Genomic DNA, 22,618 nt, shown 5'->3' with positions numbered 1-22,618 from the left:
TATCTCTGGTACAACTACATGGAATACACAAAATCTCAGTCCAAAGAGAACAGGCACATCTAGTATTCATGCATCTTAAGTTTTGCAGCACAGCCAAACCATGAATATAAAGCCTTTGTTGAGAACAAACAAGCCACACACTCTTTATAATAACTTCAGGAGTCTCCTACTCCTGGGAACACTAAAAAGTGATTAAAATCCACTTGAATTAAACCCGGGTGGCTGAGAGGGCAGTGGAAACAGAACTGATTCCTAGTTTCAGACAAGTACAAGCTTTCTTTTTTTTTGAGACGGAGTTTCACTCTTGTTGCCCAGGGCTAGAGTGCAATGGTGCGATCTCAGCTCAACGCAACCTCTGCCTCCTGGGTTCAAGCAATTCTCCTACCTCAGCCTTCTGACTAGCGGGGATTACAGGCATGTGCCACCACGCCCGGCTAATTTTTTGTATTTTTAGTAGAGATGGGATTTCTCCATGTTGGTCAGGCTGTTCTCGAACTCCTGACCTCAGGTGATCTGTCCGTCTCGGCCTCCCAAAGTGCTGGGATTACAGGCGTGGGCCACCATGTCTGGCCAAGTACAGGCTTTTAAATACCTAAACAGTCATTCTCCTACCTCACGTTGCTGCTGGTTCAAATTATGTGAATTTCTCTGGCAAAGAGCAATGGTCTCCACCATGGTATCTTCAACATCCTTCAATGAGGGATCCTCTTTGGTATCTAGATTTAGAAAAAGTATAAACATCATTTAAGGATATGTTGCTGATAATCTCAGAGCCTCTGTGAAAAGTTAAACTTTTTTTCCTTTGCATCACCTTCATTTTCTAGTATATAATAATTAATAAAACCTGATACTAATGTTTTGTAGATTAAAAAACAGATTATTCTGTGAAATAAGAGTTTCCCACAGAAATGTTTTACATTCGTAGGACAGATAAAGCACATCACACTTAGCATTTCAATATGCTATGGAAATATGGAAAATCCCCAATCATCTGTCTAAGGATTAGTTACTAGAGAGATTATCATTCACCTTTCTTGGTATACTATCTCTTCTTCTGCCTATTTCTTAAACGTAGATATTTCCCCCAAGATACTATTTTAGGTCTCTCTTCATTTTCTCAATGATTGCAGCCATTTTTGTTTCAACTCTCATGTCTTTGTTCATAACTTTCAAATACACATCTCCAATCTTTATTCCATTCAAAATCTACAGGTTGAATCTTCTAATGAACCTAAGACATTTATCTCCACATGGATGTCCTGCAAGCACTTTCAACTTTATATGTGCAAAACTCAATTTATTTTTCTCATTTCAAATCTGCTCCTCCTCCTCCATTTACAAACCAAGTTAATGAAATAATCATCTTTAAGTCAACGAGTTTATAAATCTAGTTCAACCACTGTGGAAGTCAGTGTGGCGATTCCTCAGGGATCTAGAACTAGAAATACCATTTGACCCAGCCATCCCATTACTGGGTATATACCCAAAGGACTATAAATCATGCTGCTATAAAGACACATGCACACGTATGTTTATTGCGGCACTATTCACAATAGCAAAGAGTTGGAACCAACCCAAATGTCCAACAACGATAGAATGGATTAAGAAAATGTGGCACATATACACCATGGAATACTATGCAGCCATAAAAAATGATGAGTTCGTGTCCTTTGTAGGGACATGGATGAAACTGGAAAACATCATTCTCAGTAAACTCTCGCAAGGACAAAAAACCAAACACCGCATGTTCTCACTCATAGGTGGGAATTGAACAATGAGAACTCATGGACACAGGAAGGGGAACATCACATTCCAGGGACTGTTGTGGGGTGGGGGGAGGGGGGAGGGACAGCATTAGGAGATATGCCTAATGCTAAATGACGAGTTAATGGGTGCAGGAAATCAACATGGCACATGGATACATATGTAACAAACCTGCACATTGTGCACATGTACCCTAAAACCTAAAGTATAATTAAAAAAATAAATAAATAAATAAATCTTTATCTTTGGTGCCTCCCTCTCCTTCACCCCACACATTCAGATAACTTGCTAATTTTTGTTGATTCTACTTCTGTGCTTGCATATGACCACAACTTTTACCCTGGTGGAGCTTTTCATCACCTCGTCTGTGCTACTGCAACAGTCTCTTAGTTGAACTTCTGACATCCCAATCTTGCCTCCCTCATTCTCTTTTATACTGTCACTAGGGTTCTCTTAAGCACAAGTTCAAACAGATCATTCCCTTCCATAAAAACCACCAAAGACTCCTAATTCTGAAAAACAGAATGTAAGTAAGGATCTGACACTAAGTAAACAGAGTAAAGACTTGGGCTCATCTCACCCTCCGTGCTCTGGTGTTGCCCTATTCTTTTTTTACTTGCTGATTACTAGTCAGGCACTTCCATGTTCATGTTTTCCTCAGCCTAGAAGGTTCTTTTCCTGCTTCTATCAAACTGCTATTTATTCTTCCAGTCTTTCTTCAAAGGTCTTCCACAAAACTCACTGGTTTATGGGTTACAAATAGTTCCGTAATTTTCCACACACCTTAGTCACTCTCAATGTACCTTTTATGACACACCATTCTACTGGTACTACAAGGTTTTATTTACTTATCTGTCTCCTTCAGGAGACTAACGTTCTTTGTGCAGTGGGTAGGGGAATCTGTGTTTTAGTAGTCTGTGTATAGCCCATAGGAACAAAGCACAATTAGCAAATCCTCCCAAATACTTAAGTACACTATCAAAATTGAACATGAAAGTAGATGGGGCCGGTCGTGGTGGCTCATGCCTGTAATCCCAGCACTTTGGGAGGCCAAGGTGGGTGGATCGCCCTGAGGTCAAGAGTTTGAGACCAGCCTGGCCAAGATGGTGGAACCCCAACTCTACTAAAAATACAAAAATTAGCTGGGTGTGGTGGCTGGTGCCTGTAATACCAGCTACTTGGGAGGCTGAGGCAGGAAGAATTACTTGAACCTGGGAGGCAGAGGTTGCAGTGAGCCGAGATTGCGCCACTGCACTCCAGCCTGGGCAACGAAGTGAGACTCCATCTCAAAAAAAAAAAAAAAAAAAAAGGTAAGAAAGTAGATGGCAGGCATGAGACTATTTCTGGAAAATTTATTTTCACTGGAATTCAAAACACTAGCCTTTGCAGACATACCACCTGCAAATGACTGTAGTGATTTTGGGGGAATGCTCTTAATTTTTTTCTCAGTCTTTCATGTATTGTCTTGAAAAGTTATTCTTGGCTGGGTGCAGTGGCTCATGCCCGTAACGCAACACTTTGGGAGGCCGAGATGGGTGGATCACCTGAGGTCAGGAGTTCGAGACCAGCCTGGCCAACATGGCGAAACCCCATCTCTACTAAAAATACAAAGATTAGCTGGGCGTGGTGGCATGCGCCTGTAGTCCCAGCTACTTGAGAGGCTGAGGCACGAGGATCACTTGAACCCGGGAGGCGGAGGTTGTAGTGAGCTGAGATCACGCCACTGCATTCCAGCCTGGGCGACAGAGCAAGACTATCTAAAAAAAAAGGAGAGGGTGGTGGGGCTGGGTACGGTGGCTCACACCTGTAATCCCAGCATTTTGGGAGGCCGAGGCAGGCAGATCATGAAATCAGGAGTTCAAGACCAGTTTGACCAATACCGCAAAACCGCATCTCTACTAAAAATACAAAAATTAGCCGGGCGTGGTGACAAGCACCTGTAATCCCAGTTACTCGGAAGGCTGAGGCAGGAGAATTGCTTGCACCTGGGAGGCAGAGGTTGCAGTGAGCCAAGATTGTGCCACTGCACTCCAGCCTGGGCAACAGAGTGAGATGCCGTCTCCAAAAAAAAAGAAGTTATTTTTATAATACTAAATTTTAAAAATTGCCACAAAATGCAACAAACATAACCAAAATCACTGAACACATACTGATAGTACAAAAATGGTAATTAAGTGTCCAGTGGAACTATCAATATTAAAAAAGTCAATCAAGTGTTCACTGACGTTCCAAAAAGATTTACCATAATACCTGATGATCATAAAACAACACAGACCCTATCATCTAGGACCTTACTACAAAAATATAGGTAAGTAATCTACAGAGAATTAGGAAAACGGTATGTTAGTGAAATGTGTGGAACAAGGGGTCTCTAAGAAATGTGTGTTAAAGAGGATAATCTAAAAATCATCCACCAAGTGATTCCCTGATCTTCAGGAGGGCTACTTTAAAAATGTCAAGGAATATGAAAACAAACAACCCAATTAAAAAATGGGTAAAGGACTTGAATAGACATTTCTCCAAATAAGGTAGATAAATAGCCAAAATACTCACGAAAATCATCACTAATCATTAGAGAAATGCAAATCAAATCCATAATTGGATACTACCTCACACACATATGGATAGCTACTATTAAAAAAAAACAGAATATAAATGTCAGAAAGGATGTGGAGAAATTAGAACCCTTGTGTACTGTTGGTGGGAATGTAAAATGAAGCAGCAACTAGGGAAAACAGTATGGCCATTTCTCAAAAAATTAACAGAATTAATACTTGATCCAGCAATCCCACTTGTGGTTATACACCCAAAAGAATTGAGAGCCAGGTCTTGAAGAGATACTGTACATTCATGCTCATAGTGGCATTAGTCATAATAGACAAAAAGTGGAAGTGGCCCAAGTGTCCATTGAAGGATGAATGAATAAATGAAATGTGGTCTATACATACAATGGAATTTAATTCAGCCTTTAAAAGGAAGAAAATTCTGACACATGCTACAACATTTATGAACCTTACGCTAAGTTAAATAAGCAAGTCAAAAAAGGACAAACACTATATAATTTCATTCATATGAGATACTTGAGTAATCAAATTCAGAAAAAGAATGGTGAAAAAAGAAAGTAAGATGGTGTTTGCCAGGGGCTGGGAGGAGAGGGGAATAAGGGAGCTGTTGCTTTATAGGTCCAGATTTTCAGTTTGGGAGATTAAAAATTTTGGAGGTGGATGGGGGTAATGATGATATAATAACGTGAATATACTTAATGCTACTGAACTGTACACTTAAAAATAGTTAACGTGGTAAATTTTATGTTAGGGTATATTTTACCATAATTTTTTTTTTTTTTTTAAGATGGAGTTTTGCTCTTTTGCGATACCCAGGCTGGACCACAGTGGTGCAATCTTGGCTCATTGCAACCTCCGCCTCCCAGGTTCAAGCGATTGTCCTGCCTCAGCCTCCCAAGTAGCTGGGACTACAGGTGTGTGCCACCACGCCTAATTTTTGTATTTTTAGTAGAGATGGGGTTCACTATGTTGGCCAGGCTGATCTCGAACTCCTGACCTCAGGTGATCTGCCTGCCTTGGCCTCCTAAAGTGCTAGGATTATAGGTGTGAGCCACCGTGCCTGGCCACCACAATTTATTAAAATAATTTTTTTTGAAATATCAAGGAATATAATGAAAATTTTATATTTGCTAAGGACAAAACCACTCAAGATACTAAATTGTCAACTTTTACTGCTTTGGGTTAAAACTGTATAAATTCAGTTTGGAAGCATTGGCTATGTTCAATGTCCTACTAATTAGAAGCTCTGATTTGCTGTTGTTTGGCACATTAATTTTTAGGATTTAGTTATATACCTCATTTAAACATAACCAAACCATACTTTTGTTATAGCAAAAGTATAAACAAAAAGATAACCAGCCTAGCGTGGTGGCTTATGTCTACAATCTCACCACCTTTGGAGGCTGAAGTGTGCAGATCACTTGAGCCAAGAGTTTGAGACCAGCCTGGGTGACAGGTGAAACCCCATCACTACAAAAAATACAAAAATTAGCCAATGTGATGGCATGCGCCTGTAGTCCCAGCTACTTGGGAGGGTGAGGCAGAAGGACTGCTTGAGCCTGGAAGACGGAGGTTGCAGTGAGCCAAGATTGTGCCACTGCACTCCATCCTGGGCAACAGAGAGAAAGCCTGTCTCAAAAAAAAAAAAAAAAAAAAAAAAAAGACAACCAACAAATGGTGCCTAATTTTCTGTACATTTAACTCCACTGAAAATTAACATCACAAAGCCACAATGGTTTCTATGATTTCCTGTTATGAACTCTTGAAAATTAGCTAAAATTTCGATCCATGTTAAAATGAATAAACAGTAATTATGCATATATGGAAGTGTAATTATTACATAATAAATGCAATTTATTAAACATCTTTTAAAACATGAGGTCCATGGATGAAAAATGTTGTAATTATATTCAAGAACTTACTTTCACCTTGATGTGTTATCTCTTGAAGTTTGCTTTGTAGCCTCTAGGAGATAAAAGAACATAGGAGTTAAAAAGGAACACTTTATAGTTCTACCCACCCAATACTTGATTTAACATATTTTAAAGGTAAACCCCTCAAAACTGAAAGGTTATTAAGAACAGTCCTTTACTGTCAGTCAGAAGTAAATTATTGTGTTTATAGAAAGTACAGAGCTAGCAGTATGAAAAGGGACCCACCTCTGCTTCTGTCATCCCACCACAGTCACTTTGGATAAGGGAATCCAATTCATACTGGGTGATATAGTTTGGATACTTGATTCCTCCAAATCTCATATTGAAATGTGATTCCCAATGTTGGAAGGTGGGACTCAGTGGAAGGTATCTGGGTCATGGGAGTGGATCTGCACGAATGGCTTGGTGCGCCCCTCTGTGGTAATGAGTGATTTCTCCCTCTATTAGTTTACATGAGAGCTGGATGTTTAAAAGAGCATGGCACTCCTCCCTCAACCCCACTCTTGCTCCCTCTCGTGCCATGTGACATATCAGTTCTCCTTTATCCTCGCTTCCTGAGGTCCTCACCAGAAGCAGATGCTAGATGCTAACACAGCCTGCAGAACTGTGAGCCAAATAAACTTTTCCTTAAAAATTACCCAGCCTCAAGTATTCCTTTAGAGCAACACAAAAGAGACTAATATACTGGGTTATGAGTAAACGGGGTATAATATACTGGGTTATGAGTAAAAAGCTTATAAGCTAAGATCATCAACTACTTCCTCTCAGTTACCTCATACAATATGCAAATGATCAATAACTTCTCAAATCTAGCCTTCTTCTCTCCGTTGCCACTGACACACCCAGTTCAAGCTCTCATAGACTCATATCTGTACCATTGCAATGGCCTCCCAAGTACTGTCTGCTTTGTTTTACCTCCCTCTTCTCTGTACCCTGCCTCCCATCCCCCAGCAGTCACCAGAGCAGTCTTTACGAAACAAACATCAAATCAGTTTCTTGCTTAAAAACCTTTATTTGATCCCGTGTGACAAGAAGATTAGCTAACATTCTTTAGTATGTCCAACCAAATCTGTCCAAATCTGGACCTAACCGTTGTTTCTCTCCTGACCTGCCTATATATCACACAGCGGAGCCCTAGTGAAGCTGCTGGCACTCTCTTAGTCATCCATACTTCTTTGCTTTGTATTCCTAAACCTTTATGAATGATGGCCTCATTCCCCACAGAGATCTCCTGTTTCTCCTCTCATCGATGTCAGAAATACTCTTATTTATTCCTTAAAACTAGGTTCATGGTATCGTCAACAAATAAATTGCAAGAAAAAAAAAGTGGTATAGGAGTAATTTACAGATTAAAAGAGATTAAGAGCCTACACAAAGCCTCTGTGGATGATTCTTGCTGGCTTATTTTAGAATCATATGGCTAGAAAGAAACTAGAAGCCAATATGGAACATTTTAAAATATAAATATGATATCCCTAATCTATTCCTAGCCACATGACAATATTAAAAAACCACAACAAAACAAAACTGCTACGTCACTTCACCCATCAGGACGGCTACTATCAAGAAAACAGAAAGTGTTAGCAAGAATGCGGAGAAACTGGAACCCCTGAGTGTTGCTGGTAGGGATGTAAAGTGGCATAGCTGCTATGGAAAACAGTAGGGCAATTCCTCAAAAAATTAAAAATAGAATTGCTATTTGATCCAACAATTCTACTTCTGGGTATATATCCCAAAGAAATAAATGCAAGAACTCAAAGGTGTTTGTACATCCATGTTCACAGCAGCATTGTTCACAACAACCAAAAGGTAAAGCAGCCCAGGTGTCCCCTGAAGGAGGAATGGGCAAACAAATTGTGGTATATACATAAAAATACTTGTCAAAAACTCATCAAATGGTGCATTTATGACTTTTTTTTTTTTTTTTACTGTTGTACATTTTACCTTTTAAAAAAGTACCACAAAGAAATATTAAACTCTAGTTAATGCTATGCATGATAAAAATATTCAGGGATAAAATATATTACTGTCTGCAACTTGCTTTGAAACAAAAGAAATTAAGATGGATGCATGAATGGAGGAATAGACAGAAATATGATGAAAGAAACATAGTAAGATGTTACCTCTAACATTATTAGGAAGGCACCATGACTATCTCCTTTCTTTTCCAATAGATAAGCAGTGACTTCATGAAGTTGATACTTCTGAGTAATCTAGGAAAGAAAAAAGATAAATATTTTTATTCACCAATCTTGTTTGTGGAGTGGGAAGATCCCACTGAGGATGAAAAAAACTCATATGATAAATAATGAATTTATACTTTATTAGTATGATACTTTACAGTAAAATATGCAAATAACTGACTTTCTAGTCATATAGTAGATCATTTGGCAGTTCTAACTGGACCAGATTCACTCATTTTTTTCATTTATTTATTTAAAAAAAATGTTACACACCTGAATTAGGTATACACACTGGAGAAAAGCTAACATATATACATGCATACTAACAATACAAACTAGAACTTGATCAAGTACAATTATTAAAAAATTGAAAATGACAATGAAAACATTACACATCAACTTGTGAAATATTAATAAAAATTAATAAACAAAATCTCTAATTAGTAAAAAAGAAGTATCAGTTAGGCTAGGGAGAAAAAAGGAAAAAAGTACAGAAATGACAGCAAACAACAGAGAAACAATAGAGAGATTTCACAAACTCCAATGTAGCTTTTTTGAAAAGATTAACAGGTTAGAAAAAATGTTTATTAGAACAAATAACACATTAACAGTTTAACAGAACAAAGGAAAAAAACATGACAGTCTCAATAAATGCAGGAAAAGCATTTGGCAAAATACAGCACCCATTCATGACAAAAACAAAACACTCTTACTCAAACTGGGGATAACATTTTCTTAACTTAATAAAAACTATCTACCAAAATCCTATGATAAATACCACATTTAACGTAAAATATTAGATATGTTCCCTTTTAAATCAGGAACAAGGTTAGAAGTCATACTATCACTGCTTCTGTTCACCAATACTTTAGAGATCCTAGACATCTGATAAAAGAAAGAAAAAACTACAAGATTGGAATTAAAATAAAACTGCCATTATTCTTATTGTCATAAAAATCTAGAAACTGAATTTTAAAAGAATTCTGCCTGGTTGCTCCATACAAAACAATGTACAAAAATCAGTAACATTTTAATACAGCAGCAGCAATCAATATAGAAAGGGCATCTCGAAAAATCTCCTTGTACAATATTAACAAAAACTATAAAGTAACTATGAACAAATTTAATATGTGCAGGAACCTTACATAAAAGCTATAAAACCTCACCAAAGAGCAGAAAAGGCAGTTTTAAAAGGCATACATTTTCCTGAAAGAGAAGAATCAACACTATAGAGATGTCAATTCTCTCTGAATTAGTCTATAAATTCAATGTATTCATAAATCAAAATTCCAGAGTTTGTTTCTTTTAAAGAAACTTGACAATTTGACCTCCAAATTCATGTGGAATACTAGGAGATGTAGGACACCAAAAATAGCCAAAGTATTTTAAAGAAAAAGAATAAGGAGGGAGGATTCTTTTTCCAAATAATAAATCTATTGAAAAGCTGTATTAATTAAAATATGTGGTATGGATATAGGGAAAGACAACCAAAGGAAGAGAACGGAACCCACAGAGTCATGTATATTTGGGAGTTTAGTATATGGCAGTATGGCATTAAAAACCAGTGAGGAATGGATAATAAAATGCCACATGGACCATTAGCCATCATGTGGAAGATAAAAATCCTTCTTTTGATCAGCTTGCAAAAATTAACTCCAGATGGATTAAAAGCCTAAATGTAAGAAGCTAAACTATAAAATTTATATATAAGAGAATATCCTTTATTCCATTAAAATAGGAAAGGAAATAAGACACACACACACACACTCACACACACACACACACACACTCTTAAGCCTTAAAGAATGGTAAACTAAAACAGAAGTCACTAGAAGCCAAGTTAAATGATGTGCCATAATAAATTGGAAGAAAGTACCTCCAACACATAAAATTAGCAAAGGATTAGAGATTGGGAAATCAGAAAAAACTTCTAGAACTCAATAAGAGAGCCACAGAAACTCAACAGAAAAAATGGGCAAATGACATGAATAAATAATTCAGAGAAAAGAAAATTCCAATGGTCATCAAACATATGGAAAGATGTTCAATGTCATGAGTAATCACTAACACCCACCACAGCAAAAATTAAGAAGACTAAAAATACTAGGCATCAGCAAGGACGTGAAAAATAGCAAATATCAGACACTGCTGATGAGAATAGAAACAATCTGGAAATCAACTTGGCAATCAGTAGAACTACACTACTTTGTTGTCTAAACAATTCCATTTGCAAGTATATTACTCAGAGAACCCTCATATGGGCACACAAGAAGATATATACAAGGATGTAAACTGTAACACTGTTTATAATAGCAAAAGATTGGAAACAATCTAAATGTTTACCAACAGGGAAATAAACAAATTGGCACATTCATTTGATAGATTACCGTAAGATCATTAAATGAACGAAGTAGATCTACATGTATAAAAATGTTTTAAAAATTTAGTAAAAGTGGCCGGGTGCAGTGGCTCACGCCAGTAATCCCAGAACTTTGGGAGGCCAAGGTGGGTGGATGACTTGAGGTCAGCAGTTCAAGACCAGCCTGGGCAACATGGTGAAACCCCATCTCTACTAAGAATACAAAAATCAGCATGGTGGTGTGCACCTATAATTTCAGCAACTTTGGAGGCTGAGGTAGGAGAATCACTTGAATCTGGGAGGTGGAGGCTGCAGTGAGCTGAGATCATGCCACTGCACTCCAGCCTGGGTGACAGAGACAGACTCTGTCTCAAAAAAAAAAAAAAAAAAAAAAAAAAATTGGTTTAAAAAAAAAAAAAAGCAACTTACAATAAAATATCTACTGTATGATATTAATACAAATTTTAAAAACATATAAAACTAACATGTATTTTATAGATACATACACATACAGAAAAAATTCAAAACATAGATCAGAAGGATAAACACCAGTTTAGGATGGTGGAGACCTCAGGGGAGAGGGGGGAATAAGACAGATAATGGGTGCTCTACTTTTAATATAAACAAACAAGAACAATAAGATAACAAAGATCTAAGGCCAGTATGGCAAAATGTTAACTGTAAAATTTGGTTGGTGGGTATATACATAATTGATATTCAGCACATTTCTGTAAATTTGAAATATTTCATAATAAACATTTTTAAAAGTATGTGTGGGCAATTCAGGAGGTAGATGCAGAAAATACAGGCAACTGTTTCAGGAGTGTTGACAGCAAAGGAAAAGAGATGCATGACAGCTGAAAAATAAATGTTAAATGGGAAACATACTAATCTGTTATAGAAAATAATGTGTGTGTCTGTTCATTTTCATTTAGAAACAAAAGAAAATAAGGGAAGAGAATTAAGGCAATGAATGCGCTAAAGTTACTGAATTGCTATTTAGTCTATTAAGTTCTATGGCACAACAAGACTAATCATCTGTGTCTGCAAACAAGAGTTTGGTCTCCTTTCAATATTTTTACTATGTTCCTTTTCCTATGCTTATTGAGTTGGTTAGAATTTCTATCATGCTTGATCAATAACAATTTCTATAAAGCTGACTTTACTAAAATAAATGGAGAGGCAGTTTATCCCAGCAATTAAGAGCATGCACTATAGAGTCAGACTATGTGGGTTCAATCTCAGGGGCTACCACTTAGTAGGTATAAACTTACACAGGTAACTTCATATGTGAGTCTCCCTTTTAATTATGACTTTGACTTATGAATTACCATTATTTCACAGGTGAACTGTGATCCTATTCTGATCCAATCTTTTAAACCTTTGACATGTTTGACAGGCTTCTCAAAATCAAAGTTCAGATTCTAAAATTGAATCTTTTTAACCTAAACCTAATATTGGGATGTTGCAGAGGGTCCCTGAAACATACAAAAAAGAGATAATAAACCAGCTTATTTGATGTGCTCAATTACATGGGAAACACTTCACATAAGAAATAATGTTTCTTTGAGCTGAAAAAAAAGAGTATACCCAGGTACTACAGGTAAAATCTGATGATGGCAAGCCCATGGCTTCATTTCCCAGCCTGAAGATGAGAGACTTTTAAAGGTCTACTCTGAGATTTCTTGTAAGTTTCAGCAGAGGAGATTTTTAAAAAGCCTAAATAGCCAATCACTACTCTTGCAGTACTTACATAAATAATCAGGCCAAATATAATGACACTAAACTTATTTTACAAGTCAATTGAACTTACTCTGATTATTTTTGGTAAAAATGGGGGAACTGGAGAAAAAAACTATTTCAGAAAAAAAAAACTACAGTAAACATGAGATTCTAACTCACAGTTTTTGATATTTTATTATTTAATTTGACTAAATCTGAATTTTTAGTTTCCTCCAATATCTGACCAGCTCTCCAAACTAATATTTGAACATTTTCTCCCATTTTTCTGACTTGGAATCACTGAAATTAAAACTGCTTTTCCTGAAGCTCTGCACACTAAAGCTAGACAATTTGATATTGACGTTGGAGGAATCACCACAACAACTTATTTATGGACAGAAAGTTCACTGAAACACCTCATTCAAACGGCAATCCAGGAAAATCTGTCCGATTGCCATTTCCTACTCCCACCCCAACTATAGATACTTTAAACACAAATCTTGAAATATTCTCAGCTGGCTCCCCTCCAGACTGAGAGACAAGCTTAGAGACTGCTCCAAACATTAACTTTTGTTTTCTTTTTGTTTCTATAGAAATGTCTTTTATTAAATGCCTATGTGCCTATACCTGACTTTGTCAGAAACACACTTACAACACCACCACCTCCTAAAATGAGATGCAACTATTTAACTAAACTGACCCATTTTCACAACCAAGAGATTGTTTCAATAAGACGTGGGACAATGTACCCGAATTTGTTCCTTTCCATTTGTTCCAATCTATGATTTTCTCCCCTCTGCCAATCTATTATGTCAAAACCACTAACAAATCTCTCCACAGTTACCTACCTGGCGTTTAATATGTGAAACTTTCTAAAAGTAAAGTTTCAAAGGGGGCACCGAACAAAATCAAAATAAGTTTCCCCCAAATACTGAGGATTGTTAAGTTAAAGACAATGAAAATGCAGGGGCATCCTCTGCTCCCGCCATCTGCCTGATGGCAGGACATACATTCTTTACTGGATAGCACTTGCTTATTGGCCCGGAGAAGATACCAGCAAGCACAGGAGGAATCTGGAAACACAGTTGACTATCTTCCCATACATGTTCCCACCTTTTACTAGGCTGGAACTGCTCTCTCCTATCTTGTCACTATGTAAGATTTAAGGCTCTTTGTTAAAATACTGTTTAAGCAAAGCCCCTAAGCCACTGCCTTGAGAAAGATACTTTTGAACTGAGGTCTCTCCTACATGATGGGAATAGCACATATCAATAAACCTCTTTTTGTTTTTCTTTTGTTAATCTGACTTTTGTTTTCAGGAGTGTGTCTCAACTAAGAATTTATAAGGTTTAAAAAAGAAATTATATATTTTTTCCCCTTTTCTTTGATCATCTGTCAAATGGAGAATGTTAAGAAGAGTTTACTCTTGTCTCTTCTACATTGTTCGTCTCACCTGAATAGTTTCTTCCAGACGGTAGCACTCAAGGACTTGCAGAGTCTCTATAACTTGGGTTGGGTTGAACTGACACAACAGCTCAATGAACTGCTCTGTGATACAAGGAGATATTTGCAGTAATTCTTGATTTATATGAATACCTTCCCTAAAAACACAAAAGAGAATACTCAATTGTAGCATTATTTAATCACATCTATAATTAAAAGCTACCAGTAAAAAGCACATTACATTAAAACTAGGACTACCTGCTGGTCAGATAAAAATATGAATTGAAAGTCTCAATGCTATTTAGGTTACTTGAGCAAACTGTACATTACATAAGAGGCATTGTAAGTTGCAATATTACTCAGGTTATGTCGAATAATTAAGGAAGTAACATTCAGTTGAAACTCTTCTAAATCATTCCAAAAGTTGTGTTTTATTCTAAAAGAAACAAGAGACACCCAATTTAGTCCTAATACTTTGATCTCTAAGTAACTATATATAACCATCTTCCAATCTCAGTGTTTCTTCTTTATGTTCTTCATAGCATCAATCATATCACATTGCAATGACTTGTTGAATTATCTACCTTCTCTAAAACACTATAAATTCTGTGAGGAGTAGGTACCAGGTATCTTCTCAGTAGTAAATTTTTGAAGCTAATCAATGTCTTGCACACAGTGAGGACTAATTTTTTTGGTTATTGTATAATAAATACAGGAGTAATACTAAAATACACAATATTTACGGGTTCATTTGCCTAGTACACCAGCTACTCACATAGCCTGCTATTCATAATGCCTACACAAAAGTTTTGGAAGTAGAGTATTAACTGCATCATGCTGGGCACTCAAGCACTCAATTACTGATGGTGGAAAGTAGCTACTTAGGAAACCAACTGTTCATTGGAGACCTAAGAATCATCCTCTCTCTAGCTTCAAAAGAAGTTAGTTCCTTCTGAGAGTCCTATCTTCTCTTCAGAATTCCTGAACTAAAGCTCATTATTATATAAATAACTGGAACAGGGTTAATAAGATACAACAATGATTGCTCGGAAAACTAGCCCAGTTCTGAAGAAAGGTTAAAGCACACGGTCTAAAGAAGCAGTTTCCAGCTTTTCTCATATTGTGGCACACAGAAAATAAGATATTTGTTTGGTCCACTGTAGTGAAGTAAGATTGCTCACAAGGGACTCTGGTGGTCCCAAGAGCTGAGACAGTCTCCAGGCACACTTGTAACCATGTACAGTACATCAATAGCCACAGGGTGGGACTCTCTGGACTCCAGAAAGAACAATTTGGATTTTGTAGTTATTCATAAGTGATAGTAAGTAGTGCTTCTACTTTTACTAGTAAGAAGCTTGGGTTAAAGAAAAAGAGACTGTATTTAGACACAGGGCATTTTCCCTAATTTAAGAACTTTGTGATACTCAGTCCTGACCAGAGGTGGGTAAATGATAAACTGCTGCTTGGAACTTTCAATACTTGCTGATGGGCTAATTCAGTATCTCCTCAAATTGGCTATAAATTCCAAGGAAAGAGTGTTCTTTTTTTTTTTTTTTTGTATCTTATAACTGCCTTTAATACAGAAGTTTGTTCAGTGACTGGCTATTCCCTATATATACCACCACCTTAGTTCTTACCCACAACTTGAAAATCATCTGTTTAAGTATCTGTGTCCCCAACTACATTGTAAAGTCCATGGTATTGCATTCATAATTGTTTACCCATCATTAAGACAAAATAAATAGTGCTCAGTAATCTGATGTAAATATATATTGAATTGAACTGAAATGAATGTAGACAGTATATTGGACTGCCTTCAAACACAGGAAGAAAACGTGTAGGGTCCAGCCCTATGGGACTTAGCAGGTGTTCTCCCCGTGTGCGGAGGCAAGAGATTTAATAAATAAAGACACAAGACAAAGAGATAAAGAGAAAATAGCTGGGCCCGGGGGACCACTACCACCAAGACGTGGTGACCGGCAGTGGCCTCAAACGGCTGGGCGCGCTGATATTTATTGCATACAAGACAAGTGGGGGCAGGGTAAGGAGGATGAATCTTCTAAGTGATAAGGTGAAGCAAGTCACATGATCATGGTTCTTCTATGCACTTACAAGAAAGATCAAAGACTTTAAGACTTTCACTATTTCTTCTACCGCTATCTACTACGAACTTCGAAGAGGAACCAGGAGTACAGGAGGAACATGAAAGTGGACAAGGAGAGTGACCATCGAAGCAGCACAGCACCACAGGGAGGGGTTTAGGCCTCCGGATGACTGCGGGCAGGCCTAGATAATATCCAGCCTTCCACAAGAAGCTGGTGGAGCAGAGTGTTCCCTGACTCCTCCAAGGAAAGGAGACTCCCTTTCGCGGTCTGCTAAGTAACGGGTGCCTTCCCAGACACTGGCGTTACCACTTGACCAAAGAGCCCTCAAGCGGCCCTTATTCACGCGGGCGTCACAGAAGGCTCACCTCTTGCCTTCTAGGTCACTTCTCACAATGTCCCTTCAACACCTGACCCTATACCCGCCGGTTATTCCTAGGTTATATTAGTAATGCAACAAAGAATAATACTAAAAGCTAATGATTAATGTTTATAATAATGATTGATAATTGTCCAGGATCATCTCTGTATCTAATTTGCATTATGATTATTCTTATTTTAACTATTTTCTTTATTACACTGAAATAGTTTGTGCCTTCAGTCTCTTGCCTTGGCACCTAGGTAATCTTTCGCCCACAAAAACGTAGAATAGAGGGCTGAAAACTACAAGGACTAGGGCTATAAACTCAGAGATAATTAGGAATAAATCCTATCAGAAAGTCCTACATGGAGAAATTAGAAGCAGCACATGATAATCTAGGGACACGGCAGTTCTCTATGTGGGAATATAATATTGTGATATAATAAGCACACAGCTCCTAAAATCATCAAGCTTTCCAAAGTGTTTTCTTCTTCCATGCTAGTGAGATGACTGAGGGCTGGGGGCTCCTGGACAGCCTCAGGATAAGGGCTGGTTGCCAGGAGAGCCAACCACATGATTAGAGGGTTGGAACTTTCAGTCCCACCCCAGCCCTGACACCTCTGGAGAGGGAAGAGGGGCTGAAGGTTGACTTGATCACCAATGGCCAACGATGTAATCAATCACGTCTACATAATAAAGCCTCCATAAAAACCCCAAGGACTAAGTTCAGGGAGTTTCTGGATCGCTGAACATGTGGAGGGTCCCGGAGGGCAGTGTGCGCCAAGAGGGCATGGAAGTTCCCTGGCCCTTCCCACATAGCTCGCCCTGTGCATTTCTTCTTCTATCTGGCTGTTCCCCTATATCCTTTGTAATATCCCTTATTATTAAGTAAATGTAAGTAAGGTTTTCCCTGAATTGTGTGAGCTGCTCTAGCAAATTAATCGAATCTGGGGAGGAGGGTCAAGGGTATCCTGATTTAAAGTCATAGTTGCTCAGAAGCACAGGTTACAGCCTGGGGCTTATGCTCAGTACCTGAAGTAGGGGCTAGTTTTGTGGGACTAAGCCTGCGGGAAGAGAAATAAAAGGAAAATCCTAAGCTCTCCAACCAACTTAATGAAACTGAGATGGAGCAGGGGCCTCTCTTAGGGGCCTGCCACACACCTTCCCCTCTTTCAAGCATGAAAATAAAGAAAAATCTTGAATCTCTTCAAGGGAAATTCCACGCATCTAGCTAGTCTTTAGAAGTAAATGAGTAACCTGATAACAAAGAAAGAGCTTACAACAATAGCCACCCAAGTAGGTTAGAGCGACAAGATGTTTGATTCCCTGTAGAAATTAAAGATAACATCTTAACATATGTCCCTGAGTTGTTTTTCTCAAACCTGCACCACAACCAGATGGAAAATGCCAACCACTGTCATGCAGAACTCAGATAAGGGGGCCCCTGAGGACTGAGCTCTGTCTGCTGTTGTTTGCTCTAGATTGCTTCCTAAAGGGTCTGGAGAGAGTCACACCCACAAGCCAAACCTTAATATTCCTTCTGCCGACCCCAAGTTCTTAGGCAAAGCCTTGCTTCCTTAACCAATTGCAAATCAAAGAATCTCTGAATCCACCTATGCCATATAGGACCCCCACTTCAAGATATCCCACCTTTTTGAGCGAAATCAATGTATAAAACCTCCATGTAGTGATTTGCAATTTGGCCTGTAATTTCTGCTTTCCTGAAACATTCCCCTGTTTTTAAAAACTCTTCCTGTAAGCCATCAGGGATGTCTGGTCTTAAGCATGAGCTGCCGATTCTCCTTGCTTGGTGCCCTGCAAAGAAATGCCCTCCGTTCTCTCACTGCAAACCTCAATGTGGGTGTTTGGCTTTACTGCACCAGGTAAGTGGACCCAGGTTCAGCTTGGTAACAGACTCTACCTTAAAAATTGAGTTCCCAGCCATGACAGGATGGCAGGGCAGACATGCCTCAGTATGCCCCTTCCTTATTAACCTTTAACCAGAATTCTTTCCTAAGGAGTAAAAAGAAACCAGCTCTGGAAAACAAAAAATAGATGGCTCATTCTTTCATTGCCTTTAGCCAACTGTCTGAGGTTGTGACCAGACTCCTCCTCCACCTTTGCTGTTTCAGTGTGATAGCTCACCAGTTTCACAACACATCCTTTCCTAACACTAACCACCACCTCCACAACTGTTTTGCCAAATGGCAGAGGACATGCACTGAGGGTTTCCGTGTCATCTGCTTCACCTTTTGACGTCAGAGGGCTGAAAACTGCCCCTTTGGATTGTGGTAATGCTGCCATATTTTGAACATGGGTCCCACGAAAAGGCATGAAGCTCGATTGTGCATGTGCTTATTTCTCCTTTCATAAATATTCATGACTCTTCCTATAGGTTACTGAATATATACACTTAGCTACTCAGCATAAATTACTGTTCCTTTTACCCCTCCCTTGAACTGCTTGTTTTCAGCTTCTGCCAGAGGCTACACTTCCCAGCCTGTAGAATGGCCACCTTGCAAGCTGCAACTCTTTATCTGAAATAAAGCTCTCCTTTCAAAATTTATGAACCTTGTGATTCTTCAGTTGGCAAGGATCTGACAGTAACTCCAGATACATAGTGTCAGAAATGAGTGAAATTGTAGACTACCCAGTTGGTGCCCACTAGAGAACTGCTTGATTGGTGTGTGGGGAAAAATCCCCACATACATCACCAACGCAGACTGATTTATCTTATTATCAGAGGGATCAAGGTTGTGTCTCAAGAGAACACTATTAGGTAAAAGAAAATGGGAATGTTAACCAATGTTTCCCCATATTCAGATGAGCCAGTGTGCTTTCCAGAGGTTTATGCCAAATTGTAGGTTGTGTTTTATGCCAAATTGTTGGTATTTCATTTACATCAGACTTCTGTTAATATGTCTTATAAATGCAAGACTATGGAGCAAATTAAGACTAGACATAAGTATGAACAATAGTACTTCTTTCCAGAAAATTTATTGACACAACCATTTACGAGAAACAAAGTTGTGAATATGCATCAAACCAAGCAAATCACCCAGATGAATAGATTTTGATGGATTCATTGTGAGAGAAATAATGTGTCTGATGGGAAATGATCAGGCCACATCAATATAATCAAAACTTTAATAAGTTAGCTGGAGCATTAATGATTTACATCCATTTCCGACTGTTGCTTATCAGTCTTGCACATAAATTTGCTATATCCATTTCCCAAAGCTATCTGTTAGTCTTCTATTAACTATCTGCTTTGCAATATACCCACTGCTTTCTTTTGTCAGTTTTAGAAGAAAGCATGTGTGTGCCTTGTGAAACATACACACAAACCCTGCCTACTACAGAATTCAGGTTGGAGCACATATCCACCCTTACTCAAATTGTGAAAATCATTTCAAATTACAGCTCTGTAAACTGAACCATTTCTAGGGAAGACGAAAAATATATATCAGTTTTGAAAAACATATATCAAATTCTTTTTTTTTTTTTAGACAGCCTCACTCTGTCGTCTGGAGTAAAGTGGTATAATTTCAACTCACTGCAATCTCTGCCTCCTGGGCTCCAGTGATCCTCCCACTTCTGCTTCCTGAGTAACTGAGACTATAGGTGTGGGGCACTACGCCTGGCTAATTTTTTATTTTTTTGTAGAGATGGGGTCTCACCATGTTGCCTAGGCTGGTCTTGAACTCTTGGGCTCAAGCAATCCACGTGCCTCAGCCTCCTAAAGTGCTGGGATTACAGGTGTGAGCCACCATGTCTAGCCCACATTAAAATTATTCAAAAATTCAAATTCTGTAAATTAGTTCAACCATTGTGGAAGACAGTATGGCAATTCCTCAAGGAGCTAGAACCAGAAATACCATCTGACCCAGCAATTCCATTATTGGGTATATACCCAAAGGAATATGAATCATTCTACTATAGAGACATAGGCACACATATGTTTATTGCAGCACTATTTACAATAGCTAAGTCATGGAACCAACCCAAATGCCCATCAATGATAGAGTGGATAAAGAAAATGTGGTACAAATAGACCATGCAATACTATGCAGCCATAAAAAGGAATGAGATCATGTCCTTTGCAGGGACATGGATGAAGCTGGAAGCCATCATGCTTAACAAACTAACACAGGAACAGAAAACCAAACATCAGATGTTCTCACTCATAAGAGGGAGTTGAACGATGAGAACACATGGACACAGGGAGGGGAAGAACACACACCAGGGCCTGTTGGGGGGTGGGGGGCGAGGGGAGGGAACTTAGAGGATGGGTCAATAGGTTCAGCAAACCACCATGGCACACGTATACCTATGTAACAAACCTGCACATTCTGCACACGTATCCCAGAACTTAAAGTAAAATAAAAATTAAAAAATAAATAAAATTCAAATTTTGACTTCCTAATATTTGACAAAGAAAATACACATTGTGTTGGAATTTTTTTAAAGGCTAGTCTAGTCCCACCCCCTCACTCTAAAAACTATCTAAATAGGCCAGTCTAGATTAATCTTTCATTTCTCTAAGGAAGAGGACTTCACAACCTCCTTCACGTATTGTTTTTACAATTTAGGTCCACTTCGGCTTAGCCTAAATCCTGTCTGCTTAAATTCTCTGCTCTATCCCATATATCCAGTCCTTAGATGTGGTGGCCCCCTTTTGACTACCCAGTACCTTTTAGACTGAGAATGCAAATATATCACCCACAACAAGCTAGAGTAAAAAAAAAACCAAAAAAAAAAAAAAACTGCTGGGTGTGGCCGCTCATGCCTGTAATCCCAGCACTTTGGGAGGCTGAGGTGGGTGGATTACTTGAGGCCAGGAGTTTGAAACCAGCCTGGGCAACATGGTGAAACCCCATCTCTACTAAAAACACAAAATATTAGTCAGGCATGGTGGTGCGTACCTGTAATCCCAGTTACTCGGGAGACAAATGCAGAAGAATCACTTGAACTCGGGAGGCAGGGGTTGCAGGGAGCCGAAATCACACCACTGCACTCCAGCCTGGGCAACACAGTGAGAGACTCTGTCTCAGTTAAAAAACAACAACAATAGCAACAAACAACAACAACAACAAAAACCCCTATTTTCCCTATAGTTGTCATTCAAATCACAAAGCCTTTAAGCTGAACTTTCAGCTTTCCATACACATTCCGAGTTAAAAATGCCAAATGTAATCCTGTGCCAACTAAGCAAAACGTAAGTGAATGTTCCAATCTGCCTGAAAAATACATTAAATGTGATTATTACAGGTAGCAAAGACAATATCTATAAAATCTGTATGAAACTGTAACATACAAACAAACACAATGGTCTCTACAAACTTGACAAGCATTGACTGAGACAGAAACTTTCCTCTGGTAAGAAGGAATCCAGTGCATCCTTGGTCTCTTTGCTCCCCATCAAGACTGCCACGATCCACAGAGCTAACGGTATTTCCGCATATAGGAACAGCCACAATCCCTCATAAACTTTTAAGAGGCACAGAACAATGCAGGCAAGTTCATCATTGCCTGACAGCAAAGATTCTGACACATCAAGTTAATGGAACAGCAGATCTAAGACAGCTAGCTGTAGGGGATTTGGTCACTTTCCACTTTTCTGGTTTGACTAATAATCAAATGCCAAAATGTAATTTTTCAAATCTTTTTTTTTTTTTTTTTAAGACAGACTCTCACTCCGTTGGCCAGGCTGGAGTGCAGTGGCATGATCATGGCTCACTGCAGCCTTGACCTCCCCGGCTCAAGCAATTCTCTCACCTCAGCCTCCCAAGTAGCTGGGACTACAGGTGTGCACCACCATGCCCTGCTAATTTTTATAGAGATAGGGCTTCACTGTGTTGCCCAGACTGGTCTTGAACTCCTCGGCTCAAGCAATCTGCCCATCTCAGCCTCCTAAAGTGCTGAGGTTACAGGTGTGAGCCACCTCACCCAGCCTAATCTTTCAAATTTTAATAAAATTTGTTATTTCTCTGATAGTCATGAAAAGAAAGTACATATTGTTCTCCTACATAGGAAGGAAAAATGAGCTTTATAAGCTAATAGAAATAAGAGCCTAATGATTTCAGGGACAGAAAGAATAATTCAGCTCTATAATCACATCAGGTATAAATGTTATTTGAATTATTCTAATTCTATGCAGGCTGGGATGTCGTATTTTCAGACTAC

At 38.6% G+C, this 22,618-nt stretch overlaps 1 protein-coding gene across 4 annotated transcripts in view; it reads right to left on the bottom strand.

Moving 5' to 3' along the window:
- Positions 1 to 22,618, bottom strand: part of VPS8 (VPS8 subunit of CORVET complex) — a 236,463-nt gene that overhangs the window by 76,065 nt on the left and 137,780 nt on the right. For all 4 annotated transcript variants that reach the window (XM_030822939.1, XM_030822940.1, XM_030822941.1 and 1 more), the window contains 4 exons: positions 13,980 to 14,127; positions 8,386 to 8,475; positions 6,251 to 6,293; positions 613 to 716 (listed from right to left, as the gene is read on the bottom strand). In XM_030822939.1, coding sequence (XP_030678799.1) covers positions 613 to 716; positions 6,251 to 6,293; positions 8,386 to 8,475; positions 13,980 to 14,127 — 385 coding nt within the window. The remainder of the gene's footprint in view (positions 1 to 612; positions 717 to 6,250; positions 6,294 to 8,385; positions 8,476 to 13,979; positions 14,128 to 22,618) is intronic.

The sequence above is a fragment of the Nomascus leucogenys genome, chromosome 11, assembly GCF_006542625.1.
Source record: "Nomascus leucogenys isolate Asia chromosome 11, Asia_NLE_v1, whole genome shotgun sequence".
NCBI lineage: Eukaryota > Metazoa > Chordata > Mammalia > Primates > Hylobatidae > Nomascus > Nomascus leucogenys.
The sequence above is the reverse complement of the archived record's forward strand: the minus strand, read 5'-3'. Positions and strand labels throughout refer to the sequence as shown.